Source organism: Amblyraja radiata, chromosome 15, assembly GCF_010909765.2.
Source record: "Amblyraja radiata isolate CabotCenter1 chromosome 15, sAmbRad1.1.pri, whole genome shotgun sequence".
NCBI lineage: Eukaryota > Metazoa > Chordata > Chondrichthyes > Rajiformes > Rajidae > Amblyraja > Amblyraja radiata.
Genome location: NC_045970.1, coordinates 41,735,349 through 41,761,439, shown reverse-complemented (window position 1 = coordinate 41,761,439; position 26,091 = coordinate 41,735,349). Strand labels below are relative to the sequence as shown.

At 41.9% G+C, this 26,091-nt stretch overlaps 1 protein-coding gene and 1 pseudogene across 2 annotated transcripts; both read left to right on the top strand.

Moving 5' to 3' along the window:
* The first annotated feature begins 750 nt into the window (after positions 1-750).
* Positions 751-17,592, top strand: sirt1 (sirtuin 1). 2 transcript variants are annotated; one of them, XM_033034266.1, is made up of 9 exons: positions 751-1,075; positions 2,506-2,619; positions 3,700-3,941; positions 5,924-6,076; positions 7,006-7,153; positions 8,029-8,108; positions 8,418-8,604; positions 9,516-10,112; positions 14,581-17,592. In XM_033034266.1, exons 1-9 carry the CDS (start codon positions 811-813, stop codon positions 14,886-14,888), a joined length of 2,094 nt encoding a protein of 697 aa, XP_032890157.1. In that variant the 5' UTR covers positions 751-810; the 3' UTR covers positions 14,889-17,592. The 2 variants fall into 2 exon arrangements, with proteins under 2 accessions (XP_032890157.1, XP_032890154.1); XM_033034263.1 differs by having other exon boundaries at positions 2,485-2,619.
* Positions 17,593-19,234: 1,642 nt separating this feature from the next.
* LOC116981313 lies at positions 19,235-25,937 on the top strand (annotated as a pseudogene).
* Positions 25,938-26,091: the final 154 nt, after the last annotated feature.

Here is a 26,091-nt window from a genome sequence, read left to right as displayed (position 1 = left end):
CGAATCATTGTTAGTGATGTCCTTTAGGCCCAGCTCTGGGGTTGTTAGATAAATTTGGTTGACTAAGTTGGGCAACCCTTGTAGTTTGCATGCTCAACATCATACTCTCATGACAGAATCGGAGTCCTATCATGAGAAGAGACGGAAAAAAAATTCAAAGATTACGCTCAAAGTTTTCTTGAGGAAATGCTAATTCTTCAGGACACTTTCCCATAGTTGAGATAAATACAAATAGAGGATATAGATATAGGGTTAGGGGATCTGAGAGGGACTATTTTCACCCACCAGGTGATGAAAGCAGAGATGCTAACAGCATTTAAGTGATTTGCATGTGCAGGAAAACAAGATCAATGCGGATGGGTGCTTGCTGGTGTGTGTGAACGTTGTGGGCAGAATTTCCTGTTTCATGCTCAATGATTTTGATAAGAGACTGCTTATGTTGGAGAAGCTGCAATCAGGATGATACTGAGAACCTACGGGTCATGCATTGAATTGAATTGGATTTATTTGTCATTCAGACCTTTCGGTCTGACCGAAATTTCGTTTCCCTGAGCGGTGTCCTGCATCAGCAGTGAACCCCCTCCTTTGATCTGCCGTTTTTACACCTCTTACCCTTCCATGTCTCTCGTCTCCCTCTCCCCTGACTGAAGAAGGGCTTCTCTCCAGGGACGCTGAGTTACTCCAGCAATGTTGTGTCTATCTACTGGGTGTCGACCAGTACCTGTAGTTGTTTGTTTGTTGTTGTTCACCCCGGTTGACCCCTGACCCTCGCCGGCGCCGTCACGTGATTCCGTTTAAATATCTGCGAAGATGGCGGAGGCGGGCGGGCGACGGGATCGTGCGGCCGACAACTACGACCTGGATCTCGGCCAGCTCGCCAAAAAGTCCCGCCTGGACGGTGGAGACGCCACGGTCGCCGCCGCCGCCGCCTCCGCCTCCGCTGAAGAGCCGCCGGAGGAAGGACTGGGGTGGATAGCGGCGGACGACGAGCGCCAGGCCTCCGGGTCGGCTCCGGGAAACAATGATCCCCGGAGCGAGGGCCCCGAGAGCGGCTCCTCGCCCTCTGCTGCCAGAGGTAGCGGCTCCCCGGGCGGCGCTGGGAGAGCAGCCGGGTGGGGTGGGGGAAAGGGGAGGTGTAAGGTTATGGGTTGGGAGAGGAGAAAGGGGTGGGTGGGAGAAGTGGGGGGTTGGGAACAGGAAGGAGGGAGGGCGGTTGGGAGCGGAGGGCGCTGTTGGGATTTAGGGGGGGGAGGGGTATTGGGGGGGGGGGGGACGACACGTCGGGAGAAGAGGGGCCGGGGAGGAGGGGTCAGTTGGAGGAGGAAGGGGCGAGTCGGCAGAGCAGGAGGTGAAGGGAAGGGTCAGGAGATGGGAGTGATTGGGTTGGCAGGAGTGGATGGGTTGGGGTTGGAGGGAAATGAGGGGGGGGGGGGGTAGTTTAGGAAAGGAGGAGATGTGCGGGGCAAGTTTTAAAGGGGAAAAAAAAATTTTTTTACACGGAGTGGTGAGGGCCTGGAATGCACTGTTGTGGTTGGTGGAGGAGGCAGATACGATAGTGGTGCACTTAAAGATTTGAAATTGACGCATGGAAATGCAATGAGTAGAGAGATATGGATCATGTACAGGCAAAAGAGATCAGTTTAACGTGGAGTCATGTTTTGCACAAACATTGTGTGCAAAGGGGCCCATCCCTGCGATGTATTGTTCTATGTAGAGGTTAGGCAGGCTAGGGGTTTATTCTTTGGAGCGCAGGAGGTGGAAGCGTGATCCTACAGAGGTATATAAGATTATGGGGAATAGATAGAGTAAATGTACTTTATCCAAATTGGGGTAATCAAGAGCCAAAGAGGACATAGTCTTAAGGTGAGAGGGGCAACATTTTCACACGGAGGATTGTGGGTATATGGAACTGGCGGCCAGAGGAGGTAAATGTGACCGGTTCGATTTTATATTTGAAAGACATTTGGACAGCTACATCAAAAGTAAAGGTTTAGTGGCGTATGGGCCAAATGGGAGCAAGTTGGACTAGCATCAATGGGGCATCTTGGTTGGCATAGACAAGTTGAGCCGTAGGGACTGTTTCTGTGCTTCAATGACACCGGCTCAAATTGTCCTGCGTATGAACTCGTACAATCAACCAGCCTTGGTTTAACATCTTGATTGCTCTGACTACAGTGAACCCCTGTCACCATGTTGCCAGGGCATACATGTCAGTACTCTGCTGATCAATTTTCTTCACGTCTCAATTGGAGGGTACTTGGCCATGTCGGATGCTGTGTAGAGGGTGGGAACCAGCAAAATGTTTCTCACAGGAATCCTCACTGTCCAGAAATGGACGGAAATTCTAGATAAACCTGGAGCTATGAATCTGTTAAAGATTTAAGATTCTCTTGCCACTGTGAATGGTTGCTGTGAACATGATAAATCTCTTGTTTGTTATTACCCAGGATATTGTTTCATAGTAGTTGCATTTTCAAATTTCAGATGGTGTATCTGTGTATGCAGGAAATGCTGCTCCTGAGGAAGTTATTCCAAATGGGATTCGCTCGTGGGAAAGTGATGAAGATGACAAAACCTCTCACGCCAGCTCAAGTGACTGGACCCCTCATGCTCGGATAGGTAATGTTTAATATGTAATTGGAGATTATTTCTGTTAAGGGTTAATTCTTGCTCAATTATTTAAATTTCATTGACTGGTAGAAAAATATAATGCTTGCAAGCCAGGTTATTTTGCTACCCTAATTATGTCCGTTGTTAATTTGTTTATGTATCTCAATCTGATTGTACTCAATGTTAAGCACAGCCCTGTCATCAACCATTTTTTAAAGTATGATCACTATTAATAAGATGATGGGCATTATATAGGCACAAACCATTTTTGAGGTTTCAGATTTTCCTCATCATAGATTCATAATTTTTACTTTGAAATTGGAGTTATCTCAATGTAACAAAACTTTTCGCCACAATATGATGACATGCCCAGTCGGGAGATGTCTCTTTCCACCTATAACCCTCCTCCTAACTTTACATTTCATGCCTCTTCGCTTCTTATCTGATGCCCTTTTGTGTCTTTTTCAACTCTTGCTTTTGTCACCAACTGCACACATCTGCTAACCTTCCCCCAACCCCATATCTACTTATCACTTATCAGGCTTTGGCCTACCACCCTTTTCCAGATTTCTCCCTCCTTCTGCAAGGTAGAATGGTCCCAACCTGAAAAGTTGACAAAGGCTTCCTCACTCGCTGAGTTCCTCCAGCGCTTTGTACTTAGTTCAAGATTGCAACATCTGTAGTTCCTAATGTGTCTATTCTTCTTGGCTTGGTTGCACTCCTAGGAAATGTCATGGCATATTTCTTGAATTGTTGTATAAGTGCAAGTTTCTGTTTTTCCAGCATTTTGTTGGGAAGAATTATGGTCAAAGGCAACCTCTTCATTGTTAATTTCCTAGATTATAAAATCATTTATTCCCTACGGAGACTGATTTCAATAAACCCCATTTGCTATGTTTACCCAGAGGCATTAATGGCACGAGTTTAAGCTTTAACGTGTCCATGGGTTTATTTTTTCAAAAGGAATCATGGGGTAATGATAAGATGGAACATATGTGGTGAGTTGAATGGAAATGCTGCTTATATTCACACTCTTTTATGCTTAACTTATTAAAGTTTTAATTTTTTCATTTTTAACTTTCCAACTAGGTCCATATAGTTTTGTCCAGCAACATCTTATGTTGGGTACAGACCCACGGTCTATCCTGAAGGATCTATTGCGAGGGAACAGTCCTCCATCAGATCTGGACGACATGACACTCTGGCAGATTGTTCTCAATGTTTTGTCAGAGCCACCAAAGCGGAAAAAGCGCAAAGATATTAACTCCTTGGAGGATGTGGTGAGAATCTTGAAAGAAAGCAAGAAAATCATGGTCCTCACTGGAGCTGGGGTATGTGTTAAATGATGTGGTTTAGTGATCCTATTAAAGTTGTGAACATTAATGAACAATAAATTAAGATATGTTTTATAGACACAAGATGCTGGATTAACACAGCATCTCTGGAAAGAAGGAATGGGTGTCTTTTCGGGACACGTGATTGATGTGACGTAACTACCTGTCCTGATGAGTTACTCCAGCATTTTTTGTCTATCTTTTGTTTGAATCAGCATCTGCAGTTCCTTCCTACACAAGGTTTGTTTTGTGTTGGTTTGCCAAAAACGTTTCTGGTTATTGGCCATTCTATTAACATTATGTTGACAACTTGGAAGGATCTGGTGGTTTCAACACTTCTCTAGATTCTACATTAGTCAATAAGACAAAAAGGAGGCGTATTAGTGCATCCCAAGTGTGAAGTGCATGCGAGTCTGAACTCAGTTTCCAATAGCTTATTTATAGTACCTTTACCAACACCATAATCAGCAGAGGTGCTACTGAAATAGACAAAAACAATTGATGCAAGAAACTGCAGATGCTGGTCTGAACAAGGGTCATAATCCAAAACATCACCTATTCGTGATCTCCAGAGATGCTATCTGACCTGCCGAATTACTCCAGCACTTTGTCTTTTTTAAATCAATCGATTAATTGTTCCTAAGGAGGAGCTAAGGATTTTGCTGTATTAAATTGCTCGAGTTCCTGGCTTCATAAGTGAGCCATTAAGTGGTGATGGGAGAAACAAGGAAGAAAAGTATAAAATCTCAACATTCAAATTACGGTTGCAAAAAAGATTTGAAAAATTGGATCAAAGCAAAACTCCGGAAGTGGCGGCGCTGACCTAGCAGCTGCGGCTCGCCTGCAGTCCGTCTGTTTTTTATTTTTTTGTTGTTGTTTTCTTTTGTCCTGTTTTAGTTAATTTAGCTTATTAGGTTGTGTGTGTGTGCGTGTGTGTGTGCGTGTGTGCGTGTGTGCGTGTGTGCGTGTGTGCGTGTGCGCGTGCGCGCGTGCGTGCGTGCGTGCGTGCGTGCGTGCGTGTGTGTGTGTGTGTGTGTGTGGAGAAGCATGTTTTTGGTCTCTTCCTTCGGGGGGGGGGGATGCGACCTTTTCTTGTCGTATCTCCCGTCTCCGTCTGCGCTGAGGCCTTATAGCGGAGCTGACGGCCTCCAACTGAGACCGACCTCGAGGCTCCGGAGGCAGAGCCAGCCAGGACTTACCAACGCAAGGCTGGCAGACTTCGAGGCTGTGTCGGCGATCTGGCGGCGGCGGCGACCCGACTTTGGACGACATCATCGGGAGCTCGCAGGTCACAGGTTCTTCCGGAGCTCCCGCAACAACAGCTTCATCCGCTGGACGGGAGGGCGGCAGCTTCGACCGCCCCCGGGCCGCGGAGTTTGAACCGGCCCGTTCGCGGGGCTCGGATTCAGCCGCGGGACTGACTTACTTACCATCACCTGGCGGGGTCACAACATCGGAAGCCTGGATCGCCTCAGCGCAGAGGGAGAACAAGGAGGGAAGAGACAAGAACTTTAAGACTTTTGCCTTCCATCACAGTGAGGAGGTGCCTGGTGGACTCACTGTGGTGGATGTTAAATCTGTGTTTATTGTGTGTTTTTGTTATTTTATTCTATGTTATGACTGCAAGGTACGAAATTTCGTTCAGACCGAAAAAAGGTCTGAATGCCAATAAAGGAAACTTATACATACTTATAACATTTGCCACTTTGATAGCTTTGTATTTTTTGTAGTATGTGTACATTTAATGCCATTAGTATGACCATTACCATTTTAATCACTTCAACTTGTATGGTTGTGTTATAAGACACAATTTCCCTGGCTTTTACCGTTCTGATGGTTGGAAACTTAGTTTGGGTGCTTGAATTCAAGTTCCATTTTCTTTGGCAAAATTGTAACTTTATTGTAATGGAGAAATAAATAAAATGAACATTATTTTGTCTTCAATTCATCAATAAATTGGGCTTGATGCACTTTTCTAGGTTTCTGTTTCATGTGGAATACCAGACTTCAGATCAAGAGATGGGATTTATGCTAGATTGGCAGTTGACTTTCCAGACCTACCAGATCCTCACGCCATGTTTGACATTGAGTACTTCAGAAAAGACCCCAGACCATTTTTTAAGTTTGCCAAGGTAAATAAATATGCATTGTTTGAAAATGTTGAGAAATCAGGTACCATTAATTTAAGGTGAGAGGCAGAGATGAGAAATCGAGGAAACAATGTTTATAAAGCACGTCATCGAATTGCATATTATTAATATAAATATTGAAATATTATGCCGTACGATTCTTCCTCCATAGTTCCTCCAATACCGTTTCCATCAATGCTATTGACTATTTCACTTTCTTTGTGTGGAACTGTTCTATTCTGATTAAAATTTACGCCTTCCCTCAAATAGATTTCTTATGTTTAATTGCTCAGCTGTGCATACTGCCAGCATTATTCCTCAAATGTATGCACATGGAGGATATGGATATCAAACTCTACTATCATATCAATTAATCCATCTGCAGTTGTTTCCTTCTCTAATTTTCTTAGTGATATTAATAAATGAAATAATTAATCCCCCCCACCCCTCCAACTTGATGCTAGCACAACTACACAACTACTTTGTCCAGTTTTGCTATCCACTAATGCAGAAGTGTTGCATAATATTGAGCACAACTTCCCTTCTTCCCTAGAGCACCTGCTTTCCCCATGTCTTCTTTGTTTCATTTCCAAAACCAGCTGTCCAGAACATTGTTCCTCAGATATGGGGCCCAACATTTCTCATTTTCTGAATTTTCTCCCCATTTAGAAAATAGTCCACGCCTTTATTTCTACTATGAAAATGCACATTTCAACACTTTGCTATACTGTATTCCATCTGCCAATTCTCTCAATCTGTAATAATATTAATGGAAATGATTGGTTGCTAACATTATTGAAGAGGAATGTACTTATACCACATTTTTGAATTTTTATGCCCATTAAAATGAGACTTTTCAGAAGTCTGTTTGTTCAAATTGATATTACTAGAATGTGTGTAAGAGGGTAATTCCACCTGTTTTTATTTTGCAGGAGATTTATCCTGGTCAATTCCAGCCATCACTTTGTCACAAATTTATTGCCTTGCTGGATAAACAGGAGAAACTACTTCGGAATTACACCCAGAACATAGATACCCTGGAACAAGTTGCTGGCATTCGTAGGATTGTTGAGTGCCATGGTTAGTAGAAGAAAACGTCTGCAGCTAAGTAGCTGAATGAGTTTTTCCTCTTATTTTAACATCAGTTTCCTGTCGTGTTCAGCAGACCTTAAAAAAAGGACCTTAAATATTAACCCGAAAATTCTAGTTGGGAGTACATTGATCTCTTAAGCACACTCATAGTGGCCCTTGTGGCTAAAGGGATCAGGGGGTATGGGGAGAAGGCAGGTACGGGATACTGAGTTGGATGATCAGCCATGATCATATTGAATGGCGGTGCAGGCTCAAAGGGCCGAATGGCCTACTCCTGCACCTATTTTCTATGTATCTAACTCTCAATCCTCGCAAAGGCTCAAAGAACTTTTTGTTGTTACATGGCTTCATTTATTGTGCTGGGTTTATAGGCTGGTAGATGTTGGGCAAGCATGTAATATATTTCCAGTGCTTTTCAAGTGAATTAGAAGGTATGATCATTGTGGATCCATATTGTATCCCGATGAATGGTTAAATATCTTTTTCTTGATTTTGCCAAAATAGTTTGTTTTATTGCAAGCCTTTTTGGCTTTAGAGAATGGGACACAATATTGTCTGATGTGCCCTGCGCCATCAAGTTAAGCTTAGGACAGTCATAGCTTAATAAAGGAGAACCAGCATTTGGGATTTGATTTAAAAAAACCAAAAAACAATGTTTTATTTGGGGAAGGATTTTCCATATTTCGGGGGTGTTGGTACAAATTCTATAAATGAAATATTGACAAGTGTTGTTGGGGTGCCATCTAGTTTATTCATGGCTTTAGATTTGCTTCCTTTCTGCTCCTTTCCCTAATTTTTTCAAAATAATTTAATTCTGAATTATGAACCTTGCAGTTTTACTGTTTTCTGAATGTTTTACTTAGGTTCATTTGCAATGGCCTCTTGTCTGATGTGCAAATACAAGGTTGATTGTGAAGCAATTAGAGAAGAAGTATTCAATCAGGTAATGTTTTCCAAGTCATGTAATTGAAAGCACCAATTTCTGGTATGTTGAATCGGGGATCATTGACACTTCTCTCCCTTTACTCGATTTCTCCATCTCGGGGGGGTGGGGCGGGGGGGGGAACTATCCATTATTTACAGTGACATCAATTATACCTCTTCCCACCCTGTCTCATAAGAATGCGATTGCTTTCTCCCCCTTTTCCCACCACGTCTGCAATCTACATTCTGTCCTGATGCAGGATTTTGGCTGGAATTGATGCTGCAAAATCCACTTCTTCCAGCAGATTGTTTGTTGTGCTCTTTTTAGGTTGTTCCCCGCTGTCCAAAGTGCCCTCCTGAAATTCCTCTTGCCATTATGAAGCCAGATATTGTGTTTTTTGGTGAAAACCTACCCGAGCAATTTCACAGGAGTATGAAGTACGACAAGGATGAGGTCGACCTTCTAATTGTAATTGGATCTTCACTAAAAGTCCGGCCAGTGGCCCTCATACCAAGTAAGAATCCTAACCTATTAATTAAGCTCATGGGATTCTTGGGACATGTCGGGTATAATAGTGTTTTAATAAATGTTGGTGTCGACGAACACTCCAAACAAAATGCTACACATAGCTATCAAAATAAGTGATCCTTCATCATGATTAGCAGAGTTCACAAAAAACTAAAATCGTAAAATATGTTCAAATATTGAGTCGCAAGTCAATAATGTGTGGCTTATTATTCAGTAATCTCTCCTTTCTTGCACTTTGAGTGCGAAATAGTATATAGGCTGTCCCTAGTTACTGAACAGGTTCCATTCCTACAGATGTTCATAAGTTGAATAAGGAGAAACTGTCTTGCACATTTATTTTGGTATTAAGTTGGTGCATAATTTTTTTTACTATCCTGTTTTAGTTAATTAAAAATATAAAAAATATTAAAAATTCTAAATATTATCTGTAAACAGTATATATAACAAATAATAGATGCTGGAACTCCTCGGAGGAAAATGGCTGGACATCTAGAGGATCAATCTGCAAGTTAAGCCAAGTTGAAATTTGAAGTATAGGCTTTTTACAAAATCAAGCTAAAATCGATTTATACCAAAAAAAAAAGGGCTTGGCAGAAATTTTTTGTAAAATGACGACAGTTTCCTGTGAGGGCGTTATAATCGGAATTTGTCACATTCTAAGAATTATACTTTTTTGGTCTTAAATCAGCACACGGGCTATGAAGCAGGAACAAGAAAAAAGGGATCAAGTGAAATCAATGTTTTCTTTCACAGAAATTCCTGTGAATCAAAACTGGCGCAGTTTGAAATATTGACCTTTTTTAATGCATGCTGGAAACATTTAAATTAGTTGCATAATTCTATATTTTTATATTTTATTAATCAGTACTATTTTATTTTTAATTGATATATTTGCAGGTTCTATACCCCATCATGTGCCTCAGGTGCTAATTAATAGGGAGCCTTTGAATCATCTTAACTTTGATGTTGAGCTTTTGGGTGATTGTGATGTTGTCATTAATGAGCTGTTTCATCGTTTGGGTGGCGAATTTGAAGACCTTTGTGGTAATCCAGTTAAACTGACAGAAATCACAGAAAAACCCCCACGATTGCAAAAAGATTTAAAGCATCAGCAGTTGGATATCCCTCCTACTCCTCCAGTTTTAACTGAAGATTCTAGTTCATACGAGCAAGAAGTAGAGAACTGCAAGTTGGCAGCAAGTAAAGATTCTGCAGCTACAAGTTATGAACCTTCTGTGGAATCTACTACAAGTTGTACTAAGGAAAATTCAGAGGAACCTGAGCCAGAAACTATACAGAAGAAGGAAAGTACATCTCCTGTGGCAGAAAGCACAGGGGATCGTGGCACAGATGCAAATATTACTCATCCCATTGAGGAAAGTTGCCCAGATAATGAACATCATGTTCCAAGTGACATAAGATATGCTAAAGAAACTTTCAAAAAAGGCTGGAGCAGTAAATTTCCAAAAGAACAAATCAGTAGGCGATTGTCTGGTAAGTCTTATTGTATATGTAACCCCAAATTCACATTTTGTACTTTTTTAAGTGGACATAGAGTGTAAATAACAGACCAACAGTGGGCGGATACTAAGGCTCAGATACCCAATGACTTCCCAGTTAAGTAGTCAAATAAATATTTGTTGGCTGATATATAAATTTGAAGCAGAATTCACCTTTTTAATACCAACCCCATTTGTGATCAATCACCAATTATTTTCTAAATGCTTGACTAAAAGCCATGACTCGTACGTACACGTGCAAATGTTAGTTGGAAGGGTAATTGAATGGGTCATTCAACCTGCTGCTTACCAGCTATTTTCTAGTAATATAGTGCCAATAGATGCTATTCTTTGTCCCTATTGAGAGCAGCAGCCAGCATGCGTGTGGTATTTGCAGTTAAGACAATGTCAACGCATGTCAAAGACCATGTGATTGATCTTCATACACGCTAATGGATTTTACCACTTTTTAGTGAGCAATGTTGATATGTATGAGGCTGTTGGGAAGGACCGTGGCAAAACTCAGACTCCTGATTCCCTAGCAAAGAAACACACTTGGGACCGGTAACAGCGTTTCCATGTAGTTGGGGTTGTGTATGGCTCAACAAATTGGGTGTATGTAGTCCTGTGAAATGAAAACCTGTTATGGAAATCTTGGTATGTCTACATGTGTGTTTTCTACGTATTGTTTCATTTCTCATCCCCATGCTTCCATCAGGTTCACACTTAACAACGCCCTCCGTGTCCCCTGCCTGATAGCAAGGGTACAGAAAACATTTCACAGACCTGGAGGTCAGGAGAGTGACAATAAAGAAAGTGAGATCCCTCTATAGTGGAGAGAAGGCATTGTTAGTCTTTTTTTCTCTCTCTGATTGGCACATTGTTTATCTGATGAATGCCTTGCTCTCAGTTGATTCCTCAGTCAAAATCTTCATTGGCACTTGAGCCACCTGCTGCATCTTTGGATGCTAGCATTATCCTGTTCTTGTACAATCGAAGCTCATTCTTGGCAGGGAAATTCCCACAGGGAATCTGATATGCAGCCAGGATACCTTCCTGCTTTGAGAAATCAATTGGGTTTAAGGGAAATCAGAACCAATCATCAGGTTTCTCCTTTCACCAACCATGCCTGTCTTGCATGCTGTTCTGCTTACCTGTTCTGATCACTGGCTTGACTTTAGCTGAGTGTTTTATCCATTGTTAGTTGTGATGAACAGTTGATTTATTGTAACCCAATTCTACTAGAGGTCATATGGCTTTGTTCTATATTCAATCAACGTCCGAAATGCCATAGTGAATATAGAACAAAGATTTGAGTTAATTTAGTCCAGCTATAGAGAATTGGTTTAATGAGCTGATCTAAGCGTTGAGTTTCTTGTGTAGAGAAGCTGGGAGTATCAACCAAGGCTCACTAATCTAAGGGTTTTAAATTACTTAAACACTTTACCTGGTCATGATGCTGATGAACACATGGCTTTTCTACTATGAACATGTTTCTGCATCACACCATCCTCTTGGCAAAGTCTATGTTCCTTCACAGGATTTCACTAAGTCAGAGACCCTTCATCATTGTTGCATAGTTTGCATAGTGAAATGGTCATAACTGCTAAAGTAGCTTGGTTGACATGGCCCAATGTATGAGTATTGACAGCTGTGTTTAGTAATTTAATTTGCACATACCTGTTTCTGGTAGTAGTCGGAATTAAAGAGGGGGTGATCATTAATTAATCTCTTGCCTCTCCTGTCTAACCTTTAACGGAGAAGCAGAGGCCAACTTGAGATTGTGTAACTCATAGAACATAGTATGGGTATGGGCCCTTCAGCCCACAATATTTGTGCCGAACATGATGCCTAGCTGAACTGGTCTCATCTTTAGACTTTAGAGATACAGTGCAGAAACAGGCCCTTTGGCCTATCATCTATCCTGACCAGCAATTGCCTCATACACTAGCACTATCCTATATACTAGGGACAATTTACAACTTTATTGAATACAATTAACTTACAAACTTATACATCTTTGGAGTGTGGGAGGAAACCGGAGGTCCTGGGGCAAACCAACGTGGTCACACGGACATGTACAAACTCGTACAGACAGCACCCATAGTCAGGATCGAATTTGGGTCTCTGACGCGGTTAGAAAAATAGAAACAAGATACAGGAGTTGGCCATTCGGCCCTTCGAGCCAGCACCGCCATTGAATATGATCAAGGCTGATCATCCAAAATCAGTTACCCTTTCCTGCTTTCTCCCCATATCCCTTGATTCCGATCGCCCTAAGAACAATATCTAGCAAAATTCTACTGCTGTGCTGCTCCGTCTGATTGCTCATGATCCATGTCCCTTTATTCCCTGTACTTCCGTATGCCTATCTAAAAGCCTCTTAAATGCCAATTTCGTATCTGCCTCCACCACCACCCCTGGCGGTATGTTCCAGGCCTCCACCACTTTTTTAAAAAAAAACACAATCCCTCGCATCTCCATTAAACTTTATCCCTCTCATCTTGTAGCTATGTCCTCTAGTGTTAAACATTTCCACCCTGGGGGAAAAAGATTCTGACTCTCTTCCCTGTTATGCATAATTTTATATACTTTTATCAAGTCTCCTCTCAACCTCTGACGTTTCAGAAAACAATACAAGTAATTCCAATCTCTCACTATAGTTGAAACCCTCTAATCCAGGCAGCATTCTAATAAATCTCCTCTACACTGAACTGCGCACAGTACTCCAAATGCTGCCTAACCTAACTCTTATAGAGCTGCATCATGCCATCCTGGCTCTTGGATTTGATGCCCCTACCAATAAAGGCAAGCATACCATTTACCTTCTTATCCACCTATCTACCTTTGATGGGCTATGAACATGGATTGTATGATCCCTCTGCACATCAATGCTGTTAAGGGTCTTGTCATTCACTGTATACTCTTGCATTCAACCTCCCAACTGCATCACCTTAAACTTGCTCGGGCTAAATGCCATCTGCTATTTCTCCCCCCATTTTAGCAGCCGAGACATGGTAGAAGTATTTAAAATTGAGGCGTAGACAGGGTAGACACTCAGAACCTTTATCCTAGGATGGAAAAGTCAGCCACTGGAGCGCATAGCCTTCAGGTGAGAGAAGCAACATTTAAAGGAATGTGCAAGACAATTTTTTGTTTCACACAGGTAAGTGAGTGCCTGCAATGCACTGCTAGATTGGTGGTTGATGCAAATATGACCATGGCATTTAAGAGACTTGTGGATGGGCATCTGGATATGGAGGGATATGGATTATTTACAGGCAGATAAGAATGGTCTTAGCATCTTCATAGACATTGTTGGCCGCAGGGCTTGTTTTTGTGCTGTGCTGTTCTATATTGCTCTTAGATTTTTGGCATCTTCTGAAGTTGGTGAGGAGAACTTTGTCAGTTTTACTTGAAATCCCGGTCTCATTCTTGCAAGTATATGATGCAGCATTGAACTTGGTTACTCTTGCATATATTGTTGATCCCAACATGGACAATGAAGACTGCATGTTTCCCTCCCTTCCCAATGTCCATTCGAGTTTAAGCATTCCCTACCGTAGTTGCAGAGAAGCATTTTGTCATATGGGTTCCTGGTTGCATAAGATAATTTCTGTTTCCATAATTATATAATTTCTGTCATTGATGCACAATGCTTCCCTCTTCCGCCCACCGGACGCATCCTGCTTCTCATGGTCAGTTATGTGGCTGCCTTCATCCTTATTCACGGAGGATGACTTTCTATCTTGAATCTTCCTTTCTAACCTTTCAGTTTGTTGAGAGTATTGCACACATTTTTTGCATGTTATATTGTTTGTCGGGTGTCAAGTAGCATTTTATAAGCAAATAAATTTGGGCATGTAGGGGAATGCCTGAATATACACATTCTGCTTGCATAAATAGTGCTGGGACAAAAACTGGACAGACCGCTTGCTTCTGTTGATTTGATTTCTGTACTTTGGGGTTTCTCATGTGTGGATTAATAAATATATTTTTCCACCTGCGTGACACAGCGGTAGAGTTGCTGCCTTGCAGCGCCAGAGACTCGGGTTCAATCCTGCTGTCTGCACTGAATTTGTAAGTTCTCACCATGACCGCGTGTTTCCTTCCATACTCCGAAGACGTACAGGTTTGTAGGTGTATTGGCTTTGTTTTAAAAAAAAAAATGTTTTAATTGTAAATTGTCCCTAATGTGCAGGATAGTGCTAGTGTACGGGATAATCACTGGTCAGCGGAAACTCTGTGGGCTGAAGGGCCTGTTTCCGCGCTGCATCTCTAAACTAAACCTTTCTTGCTTATCTTCGTAACCCAGATGTGCATGATGGAGATCACACTTGTAAGATTTAAATGATGTACATTGTGCATGGAGATTTGATGGGGCGGGGGGGGGGGGGGTCTACATGAATATTGTATATTCCTAACATTGTGATTTTACAATATGTATCTATTTTAATTTTCAGATTCCCAATACCTATTCTTGGCACCCAATCGTTACATTTTCCATGGTGCTGAAGTCTACTCAGACTCTGAAGGAGATGAGGGTTCATCTTCTGGCAACAGTGTTAGTGACAATGAGTCCTGTAGCAGCAGAAGTATTGGCGACGGGGAAGAGGAGAGTGACATTGAGGAATTTTATAATGGCATAGAGGAGGAAGCTTATGATGCTGATGGGGTGTACTTTGGGGGTGAGAGTGAGCATTTTGGAAGTGAAGTGTTGACTGAAAACTCCATGCAAGGTGAATGTGAAGATGATAATTTGTTGGAATAAGAGGCTCATTTGCATGATACTATTATATTAAGTTATCCACCAGCATTAGCCTATCTTTAGGACACTTTTTATAGTCTGTGAGCTGTCCTGGACATTGGCTGTAATGATCATGCACAACCTCAGTCTGAAACTTCTAGTTCAGCCTGTTTTGTACAGCGAGAACACTAGGCCTCCAATAAGTACTTTTCTCTAAATCGGGTACTTTTACCAAATAAAAATTCTGCATATTAAGTCAACCATTGAACACACTTGAGTTCATTGAAGTTGCATTTACTATAAGCTTTTTTTTAACGAGCAGATCAGAGAATCTCTTCTCTGTCAAAATGGTTGATTTGTTTACTATTTTAATGTCTACCTACGTTGAGTTGTACAGCTATTTAAATACAGTTCCTCCAGCTAAAATGAATGTCCTGTACATACTTTGTGTGTGCTATTCAAAAGCCATTTAATTGCTGGAAAGGGTGAAAAGGGAACAGGTAAAAAGACCAAAGAGCAATGGGAGATCTCAATGACTAGAGCTGCAACGGAAGTTTAAATCGTCTGTGGCAGATTTTATTTTGGAATGGTGGGTAATTTGTTTAAGCATTTTGCATATTTTCCTTCCAGTTTGTATTTTCTCTCATAAACACTGTCTGTAATATTTTCTATGATATGAGCTGGCAGCTAATTTGTACACCAAGGTTACTATTTTTCATGAAGCTTAAGCTGTATATTAGAACCCAATGGGGCTATTCTAATTGTGAAAATAACTTTTTAACAAGGTATAGCTCTAGTAGTTATTTGCTGCCTTATATAGCGATTGGTAGGGTTTCCTTGCGGAACTTGGGTCCAGTTTTGGTACATATCAGATTTATGTTCCTTACATTTTGTTTTTATAGAAATATGTAAAAAATTTATGTTTTAAAAAATAAGACGAATGTTTGGACACCATTGCAGGATTAAATAAGTAATGCTATAGAATATTTAGCTCTAAACTGAAAATGCAGGGCACACTCAATAGCTTAAGCAGCTTTTGTCTAAAAAGATAGGTTTAATATTTCGGGTCAAAGACCCTTTGTCAGCACCGTGAGAAATAAACTTTTTATGTTGTAGGATAATGGATAGATCAAAAGGGTTAATTGGTAGGGTGATGTGAGGACTGCCATGTTAATGAGGCTGATTAGAGGGATAACACAAATAATATTTTCCCAAGCTCTGACCTACATTTAACACCTTTTACATATTGCATTGTTTTCTCTCTCGAACCACTCTCGTTAACCAAACTGTTGAATGGCGTCTTCAGGTAACTGGCCCTATTAGAGATGTTCCATTTGACCTATTCATCTTTCCACCCCTTCTACTACGTTAAAACTAACTAAATTCCTTTCTTTGAGTTCTGATGAAGGACTTGAAACATTAACACTCCTTTGCTTTCCACAGATACCTGCTGAGCTCCTGCGTGTCTCCAGCATTTTCTATTTTTATTTGATTTTCAGCATCTTTTTTTAAATTCTGATTTTTATTCAGCATTGAGCTCCAGTTCCTTTTTATGTGCCCACATTTGAAGTTCCCATTGTATTGGAAATCTAAATTATTTATTTTAAATGTTTAATGTATTGTTGCTTGCATGCCAATTAAAAAAATTTGAGCTGCCAAATCCAAGTTGCACGATTTCACATACGTATCAGTTTTATTTTTTAAAATAAACCTTTGTAAAATTTTATTCGAAAATAAGTGAGACTGACTACATGCAGAACAAATAGGAAAACTACAGTAAGTTTACTGGCATATTGGTCTAGTCTGAATTAAATGTGACCATTCAAAGCACCTTTATGAATTTGATTTGGACAAAGTTACCTTTTCCATTAACAACTAGTTTGCACGATCTGCAATTTTTTGCTATATCTTATTTTTGTTCCTGTATAAATCGCCCTGTTATTGTGATAACAACACTTCAATTTCGACACGTAACCCTGTCTTTGAAATATGCAAGGATCGATCCTGTATTTGAGTATCCAGAACAGTTTGTTCTGCTCCTGTGAAATGATAGAAAATGTCTGATCAGTTTACTGTGTAATAGTGTTATCCAGCATTGTTATATTAACATTTCTTGCATCGATATTGAAATTGGGAACCGTACAAAATATCAGAGATAAATTGCATATGCCTAGATTAATAGCGTCTCAAATTTTGAGCCCTACCTTTGTGGCCTTGATGTTTGTGACTTGACTTTTAAATTCAAAGATGTTCATCTTCCCAAATATGCTTTCTAAAATCTTCTATGATGTGGTCAACTAAATACAGTGTATTGAATATAGGTTAAATCTACTATATAGGTATTATTTTCTTGTATGGTGTTCAAATTATTTCTGTCTGTTGTATATATTGAACCATTAATGTAATCAAATGTTTTATAAAGAACAGTTATTAAAAGGTGACTTGTTTTCTGATATAAATTTCATATCTGCAGTTTTTAGTCAGACTTTTTAATTTATACTTTTAACATCTTACAATTTGAATTTGCAAGCTTTTACAGAAAAGATGTTTTTTGCAATTATTGTTGGAACATTGTGATTCAAGGAAATGTTCTGTTAATTTAAACTGAGTTGCCTGAAATTGTGATTTCTTCCTGTTCCATGTACCGCAGTCTCTGTTCTATTTGCTTTTAAAGTGAAAATGTGTTTGAATGGATAATATATTGCAATAAATCTTCTTGGTTAAATTATTTGGGTTTTGATCTTTTAACAGGTTTTTTAAGTCTCAATCAATCAACCTTTATTGTCATCTTGCAAAGCAACAGTTGTACAGTGCAAAATGAGAAGACGTGTCCCAGGGAATACCGGAGCATCGCACATGAAACTTAAACATTTCACACATAACAGTAAAAACAATCCAGTCCCTGATGAAACAGTATAAATAGTTAAAAGCAGGTAAAACAGCAACATTAAAATACAGTTAAAACAGTCATGAAAATGTCCAGGGCAGCTGATTTGAGTGGCCAGTGCCAGAATTATTAAAATGTCAGTGCAAAGCCGCAGAATCAGGTGGAGTGACTGTTTAGCAGCCTCACAGCCTGAGGCAGGAAGCTGTTTAGCAGTCTGGTAGTCCGGGCTTTGATGCTACGGTATCTCTTGCCTGATGGCAGAAGATCCAGGTGTGTGTGGAGGGGATGCGGTGTGTCCTTAGCTATTCTCAGAGCCTTTTTCAGACAGCGGTTCTGGAACAGTTCTTGTACCGAGGGTAGGGAGATGCCAATGATCCCCTCTGCTCCCCTCACTACCCTCTGCAGAGCCTTCCTGTTGGTGGGGAGTGAGGCCTGTTTGAGTTTCCTCAGGAAGTGCAGTCGCTGATGAGCCCATTTGACAATCCCAGTGTTGTTCCTGGACCTGGTGAGACTGTCTGTAATTTGCACTCCGAGGAACTTCATGCTCTCCACTCTCTCCACTGTGGTGCCACTGATGTTGGGTGTGTGTTTTGGCTGCGACCTCCTGAAGTCGACAATCATCTCCTTTGTTTTGTCGACATTTAATGCTAAATTGTTGTTGCTGCACCAGTCCACTAGTTGTTTCACTTCCTCCCTGTACATTGATTCCTCATCTCCGCTGATGAGTCCCACCACTGTTGTGCCATCTGCGAATTTTATGATCTTATTGTCCTTGAATCTGGCAGCACAGTCATGTGTGAGCAGTGTGAACAACAGCGGGCTGAGCACACAGCCTTGAGGGCAGCCGGTGCTCAACGTGATCGAGCCCGAGGTGTTCTTGCCAACACGGACTGACTGCGGTCTGCATTGAAATATAGAAAATCACTAATTTAAAACTGAAACACAAACATTTCATCTGCAGTTTAACAATTTAGACTTTGAATTCCTGTTTCTGTTCTGCTTTTCTATCTCAAAACAGTGGTTGTTTTGTTTCCTCATGTATACCCGATTGGCCTCTAAATCACCCCATTTTCTTCATTCCATCCCATCCCTACCCTAGTTCGCGGACTGTCCTGATTAATTTTGCTGATTGTATGCCTCCTTGTCACTTTCCCCTCAGCTGATTGGGAACAATTTAATGCTTAATGTTTTATGTGTCATTCTTAACTGTCATTATGTCATGTTGTCACTTGCGGGCGGAGCACCAAGGCAAATTCCTTGTATGTGAATACTTGGACAATAAACTTAATCATTCATCCATTCAATTCTACATTTTCCTGAGTGTCGGCTGCTTTGATCTGACGTTTTCACACCTTACCCGTCCATAGTTCTAGTCTCTCTCTCTCTCCCCTGAATCTCAGTCTGAAGAAGGGTCTCGTCCCCCTTTCCTTCACTCCAGAGATGGAGTGAGTCCCGTTGAGTTACTCCAGCATTTTGTGCCTAATATATGTCGGGACTGGTCAGAGCACCGCCTCCTGCTCCAGATTGATCGCTGCCAGCCGGGGTCGACAGCTGCCATCCAGTCGGTGGCGGGATGGCGGCGCGACTGGTTGTGCGGAGCGGCTACGGCCTCGGGCGCCTGGCGGCTGCAGGACGACCGTCCGCCCGGCTGCTGGTCAGGTCCATGGCATCCACAGGTAAGACGAGAGCGGCGAATCGGCACCGGGTCTGCTGCTGCTGCTGCTGCTGCGGTTCGGCCCGGCCCGACCCGGCGGCAGCGTCGTTTCCTGGTGACCTTGCCCGCGCCGGGGACGGGCTGCTCGGGCCTTGCCGCGGCGGAGCTATCGCTGGACCCGCTTTCTGCTCCAGGCGCCCGAAACTGAAGGCCAAACCCGGGGGCCAGTTCGTCAAGGTTACAGCTGCCTGTGCAGGCGGGAAGTCGGGGAACGAGGCCTTGTGTGACCGATCAGCGGCCCCGCTGTACGCGGTAACTGTATGGTCAAAGCTTTGCAGTAACATTGAACTGGGAAGACTTTGGAAAGTTGGGTCAAGAACTCTGCTAACGCTTGAAAATGCAAACTTTTGGCATTCACATTGACGGCGCATCTGCTTGCAGTATATTGTTTATTTGCCTCAGTAAAGATTTGCATTTTAATTACAACTTTAACTGAAGTCGATATAGGCCACGTTATTCCTGCTCTGGTTGAAGTAGTTAGTGGTCATATAACGCTTCCACACAACTGATTTTTGCTGGCAGGCTTTGACCTCTACTCTCATTGTAACATTCGCATATTAAAAAGGAAAGTCGCTGCTCAATATAGAAACATAGAAAATAGGTGCAGGAGTAGGCCATTCGGCCCTTCGAGCCTGCACCGCCATTCAATATGATCATGGCTGATCATCCAACTCAGTATCCTGTACCTGCCTTCTCTCCATACCCCCTGATCCCTTTAGCCACAAGGGCCACATCTAACTCCCTCTTAAATATAGCCAATGAACTGGCCTCAACTACCTTCTGCGGGAGAGAATTCCACAGATTCACCACTCTCTGTGTGAAAAAAGTTTTCCTCATCTCGGTCCTAAAAGATTTCCCCTTTATCCTTAAACTGTGACCCCTTGTTCTGGACTTCCCCAACATCGGGAACAATCTTCCTGCATCTAGCCTGTACAACCCCTTAAGAATTTTGTACGTTTCTATAAGATCCCCCCTCAATCTTCTAAATTCTAGCGAGTACAAACCGAGTCTATCCAGTCTTTCTTCATATGAAAGTCCTGACATCCCAGGAATCAGTCCGGTGAACCTTCTCTGTACTCCCTCTATGGCAAGAATGTCTTTCCTCAGATTAGGAGACCAAAACTGTACCAAATACTCCAGGTGTGGTCTCACCAAGACCCTGTGCAACTGCAGTAGAACCTCCCTGCTCCTATACTCAAATCCTTTTGCTATGAATGCTAACATACCATTCGCCTTCTTCACTGCCTGCTGCACCTGCATGCCTACTTTTAATGACTGGTGTACCATGACACCCAGGTCTCGTTGCATCTCCCCCTTTCCTAATCGGCCACCATTCAGATAATAATCTACTTTCCTGTTTTTGCCACCAAAGTGGATAACCTCACATTTATCCACATTATACTGCATCTGCCATGCATTTGCCCACTCACCCAGCCTATCCAAGTCATCTTGCAGCCTCCTAGCATCCTTCTCACAGCTAACACTGCCCCCCAGCTTCGTGTCATCCGCAAACTTGGAGATGTTGCATTCAATTCCCTCGTCCAAATCATTAATATATATCGTAAATAGCTGGGGTCCCAGAACTGAGCCTTGTGGTACCCCACTAGTCACTGCCTGCCATTGTGAAAAGGACCCGTTAATCCTACTCTTTGCTTCCTGTCTGCCAGACAGTTCTCTATCCACATCAATACCGAACCCCCAATACCATGTGCTTTAAGTTTGTATACTAATCTCTTATGTGGGACCTTGTCGAAAGCCTTCTGAAAGTCCAGATATAACACATCCACTGGTTCTCCCTTATCCACTCTACTAGTTACATCCTCGAAAAATTCTATAAGATTCGTCAGACATGATTTACCCTTCATAAATCCATGCTGACTTTGTCCAATGATTTCACCACTTTCCAAATGTGCTGCTATTCCATCTTTAATAACTGATTCTAGCAGTTTCCCCACTACCGACGTTAGACTAACTGGTCTGTAATTCCCCGTTTTCTCTCTCCCTCCCTTTTTAAAAAGTGGTGTTACATTAGCTACCCTCCAATCCTCAGGAACTACTCCAGAATCTAAAGAGTTTTGAAAAATTATCACTAATGCATCCACTATTTCTGGGGCTACTTCCTTAAGTACTCTAGGATGCAGCCTACCTGGCCCTGGGGATTTATCGGCCTTTAATCCATTCAATTTACCTAACACAACTTCCCGGTTAACCTGGATTTCATAATTTAATAATAATAATGGATTTAATAATAGCCTTCCGGCATGAGCATCATCAATAAGGTCTGCTGAGAGGAAACTAAAAGCTAACTTGTAGGAATGTTACCAAATTTTGATATTTAAAAAAACAAGCCTGTAATTTATCCCATCAGATAAAGCATAAAAAGAACTTTAATTTGATACCTAATTCACTTTCATATCTTCAATATTTAAAAAAGTTATGGTCATTTTCATACACGGAAATTGGCATCTTGTTCCCTGTTGCTTTTCCATTAACTTAACACAAATGCTGTGATCGAGGACGGTCAATTGACATAAAAGCCCATAACTTTCTCAAAAAATAAGAGAACTGAAAGAAATTTCCAGTTATTAGATTGAAACATTCTGAAACAAATAAGACACATCTTACTTGGATGACCTGAAATTAAAGCATATAATTAGTTACCTAATTGTAAATAATTACAAAATTAACCATTGTGACCGAAATAGTAATAAACACCCAGACTGCCTTAAAAATTCAAAAATGTGATATTCTCAAGATCAGAACTTTAATATTATTGTAACGTTAAAATATAGTAAATACCCAACAAAAACATCTAAACATCTATCACATTCTTAAAAGGCTAAAGATATTTTTTTAAATAGCCAATAACACAAAATATAGATGTTAGATGTTCTTGATTGTGCAAAAAAAAAAAAAAATGTGATTCTCTTGAGAGTGTATTGTGATAGATCGGAATGTGGCCGCTGCCATGATTTAAGCCCTGCGATATCGGCAGGCAAGACACGGCCGATCTCAGGGCCTAATAATATATTTTGAATCATCAGAGTAAAGTCAAACCACACCAAAAAGCAAGGTAAAATGTAAAATAAACAATATAACTTTTGCCCTGATGTGGAAGTCCTTTATGCTGATTTTGATCCGTGATGTTGAAGGCGTTAGAAGTCGTGTTTAACTTCAATCCAGCAATGCAATCGACCAGCAACTTTAAAAAAAACGGAACAGCAGAACGAATTTTCTTTATCAATTTGTAAGTCCGAGCAAATACCTCCCCGACAAACAATACAAACCTGAATTTTAATCCCCACCCCCCAGCCTCCGGAATCACAGGCAGTGGCAGATCCGGAGCACCGCTGAAGGTAGGTTTTGTAACAACGTTATAACTTGTTCCATGATTGTGTCAAAATTGTTCCTAGTGCCAATAGAAATTTGCATTGTTTTCATTGAAGTATGGAGGCGGAGCTGAAATAAAGCGGTTCATGTCTGCAAACCAGTCTTAAGAGTTTGTTTTGATTGGAAGTAATTTATTACAGCAAATTACCTCAGTTTCCCTCCTTTAGGTGTTCCAACAGATGAAGAACAGTCCACTGGCCTTGAACGAAAGACATTGCAAGCGATGAAAAAAGGGATGGTATGTTTATTTGTTTCGGTTTCCGGTATTTTTAAAGGTTAAAAAAATCCAATGTTGTAATGTCAAGCATTTCATTTTATCAGGTGTTTTAAGAGAAAGAATAAGCCAATTCGGTATTCCGAAAAATGCAAGGAATCATGGGATTTTTCAAAGGTCATTTGAGAATTAAAAAAAGTAAACGGGTGCCTGGTAGCGGTGAAAGTGGTGGTGTAACAGCGAGAGAGGGGGTAGATGCGAGTGGGAGACAGGGAGGGACGGTGAGAGATGTGGATAGAGAGGTTTCAGTTAGACAGACAACCACTAGTAAAGCCATGGCTCGTTGTTTCTATGAGAGTCGAGAAAATGTCCTCAATCGAGAGAATGCAACTTCAGAACCCCCTCGTCTCGATCGCGCTGGAGATTTCCGCTGGCGCAAGGAACAAATGACCTAAAGTTTGCATTGAGTGAACTGAGTGTTCTTACTGTCCTCGTCATTTTGTGAGAGTGGTTGGATCCTGGGATCCTGGGATCGAGGAGTCAGCGCCCAACAGGTGCGCGGCCCACGGTAGCTGGTGTCTCTCTGCACGTCGCTGGAAGAACTGACACATCTAGAAACATAGAAAATAGGTGCAGGAGTAGGCCATTCGGCCCTTCGAGCCTGCACCGCCATTCGATATGATCATGGCTGATCATCCAACTCAGTATCCTGTACCTGCCTTCTCTCCATACCCCCTGATCCCTTTAGCCACAAGGGTCACATCTAACACCCTCTTAAATATAGCCAATGAACTGGCCTCAACTACCTTCTGTGGCAGAGAATTCCACAGATTCACCACTCTCTGTGTAAAAAATGATCTTCTCATCTCCCAGGTCGGGCGCTGCCTCCTCGATCCCGCTGCTCGGCAGGGGCCGACTAGGATTCCAGAGCATCGCCGATGCCTCGCATCAACTCCTGATCCCCCGCAGCCTGTCCGGATAATGTGACCAACGTTGGTTGGGATCCAACCACTCACAAAATGCCAGGATATTAAGAACACTCAATTCACTCAACGCAAACTTTAGGTCATTTGTTCCTTGCGCCCATGGAAATCCCTGCTCCTATCCATTACAACCACGGCACAAAAGTCTAATGTGTAGGAAGTCTGAAGGATGGTCGTCTATCCAGCGGTCCGCGGACGGGAGTGTTGGCCCAGGCCCATAGGCAGTGCGGAGGGGAGGCGCCGGCCCCAGCTCGACTCTGCCTGTCCCACCGGCGGGACGGGCGGGGTTGAGCCGGAGTTGGTGCTTCTTCACCGCGCCGCCTGCGGGCCTGGACCGCTTCTGCGACGGGCCAGCGCCCTGCCGGCTCAGGGAGAGCCGAGCTGGAGCCGGCGCCCCTCCCTCCGCGGCTCCCGCCGGCCCGAGACCGACCCCCAGACAGGACACTTTGGAGGGGACGGGGACAGCCCAGCGGCGGCTGGATAGGGACGAGACACAGGTCTGCACCTATTCTTGAAAAAGCAACAACATAATTTGTGCAAAGCATAGTCTGCCATTTGTGCAAAGCATAACAGAGATATGATACTGCTGTTTTTGCAATTTCAACTGAAAGCATAGAAAGTACCAAGTAGAATCTGTAGGAAGTAATTTTTTTAAATTTTATTTCCTTCTATGTTAATGATTGCTTTTTTTTTTAACAGGATCCCTACAGTATTTTAAAACCTAAAGTGTATGCAGGTACTAATGCGGATCCTCACATTGTTCCTTCAATCACTGAGAAGAGGCTTGTTGGCTGCATTTGTAAGTTGGAGATTTTATAGCTGGGATTCTGGAACTACAATAATATTACCCAAATGACTCAGTTTAGGATTTATTTTCTGCCTTGGTAATTTGTGAAATTGAATCCTACAAAATATACTCGGGATTGAATGTGCGAAGCTGTGTGATCCAGCTTCACAGGATGCGATGTTGCAAAAAGTCCCCTTTTTTTAGAGCATCTTCGAGGGTAAAACATGGATGTGCACAATTGGGCGCCTTCCTTCCACAATTTGTATTTGTGCTGTCCACAGCCATTCATGCACAAACAGCTTTCAAACAAACAGTTGTCTCTTATAATGTGGCAGCACTTTTGATTTCCAGCTCTCTTCTCCTTTCATTGATTTTATTTTCCCTCTCTGGTCCTATCCCAAACTCTGATCCTCAACATAAGTCTGGAACTCACCTGTTGCCATCCTGTTTGTGCAGTCCACAAAGGTTATGATTTGTGTTGCATGTTTAGCAGTTAGAACACTGAGCATTGTGCACCAACTTTCCTATAGGCATTGCCATGAATAAAACATGAGTCTTCCATGAACTGCCTGTTTTAGTCCTTAAGGATTGTCATGAATGTCTAAGCAGTTATAATGTCAATTATCTTCCGAGAGTTATGCTTGGGTTGGTACCAGGAGGTTCAGTGATAGTAAGAAGATCTAGAGGTATTGAGGGATGTAATAAATACAGTATTGACTCCATCTGAAGAACGATCACTGTTCATAGAACTAATATCAACATCCCACCTGGAACTATCTCCTCTAATCTCATGCTGTTTATAGATTTGTTTATCTAAAAATATATCTGATTGCATGCTAAATGAATGCTGTAACTTGCTAGAGATGAGATTTATTTAGTATGTCTTAATTGCAGGTGAAGAGGACAACACTGCAATAGTTTGGTTCTGGCTACAATCGGGAAACCCCCAGCGGTGTCCGTCCTGTGGATCACACTATAAACTGGAGCATCATGAGCTTCCTCATTAATCTTGTAATTGATCAGGTAGCTTGGGCTACCTTTTTTGTTGCAGAAGTCAATAATTTGCACTTTACAAAATAAACACTGCTATTTGTGTCATTAAGTTATTATTTTGTTGAATACTGGGTGAGTGGAGGAAGTGTGTGTTTAGTTTTTGGCAAAGTGGCATTACAGTTAGTCGCTTTGTTTATAGTCATACAGCGTATACAAATCAGGCCCTTTGGCCCAACTTGTTCATGCCGACTAACATGCT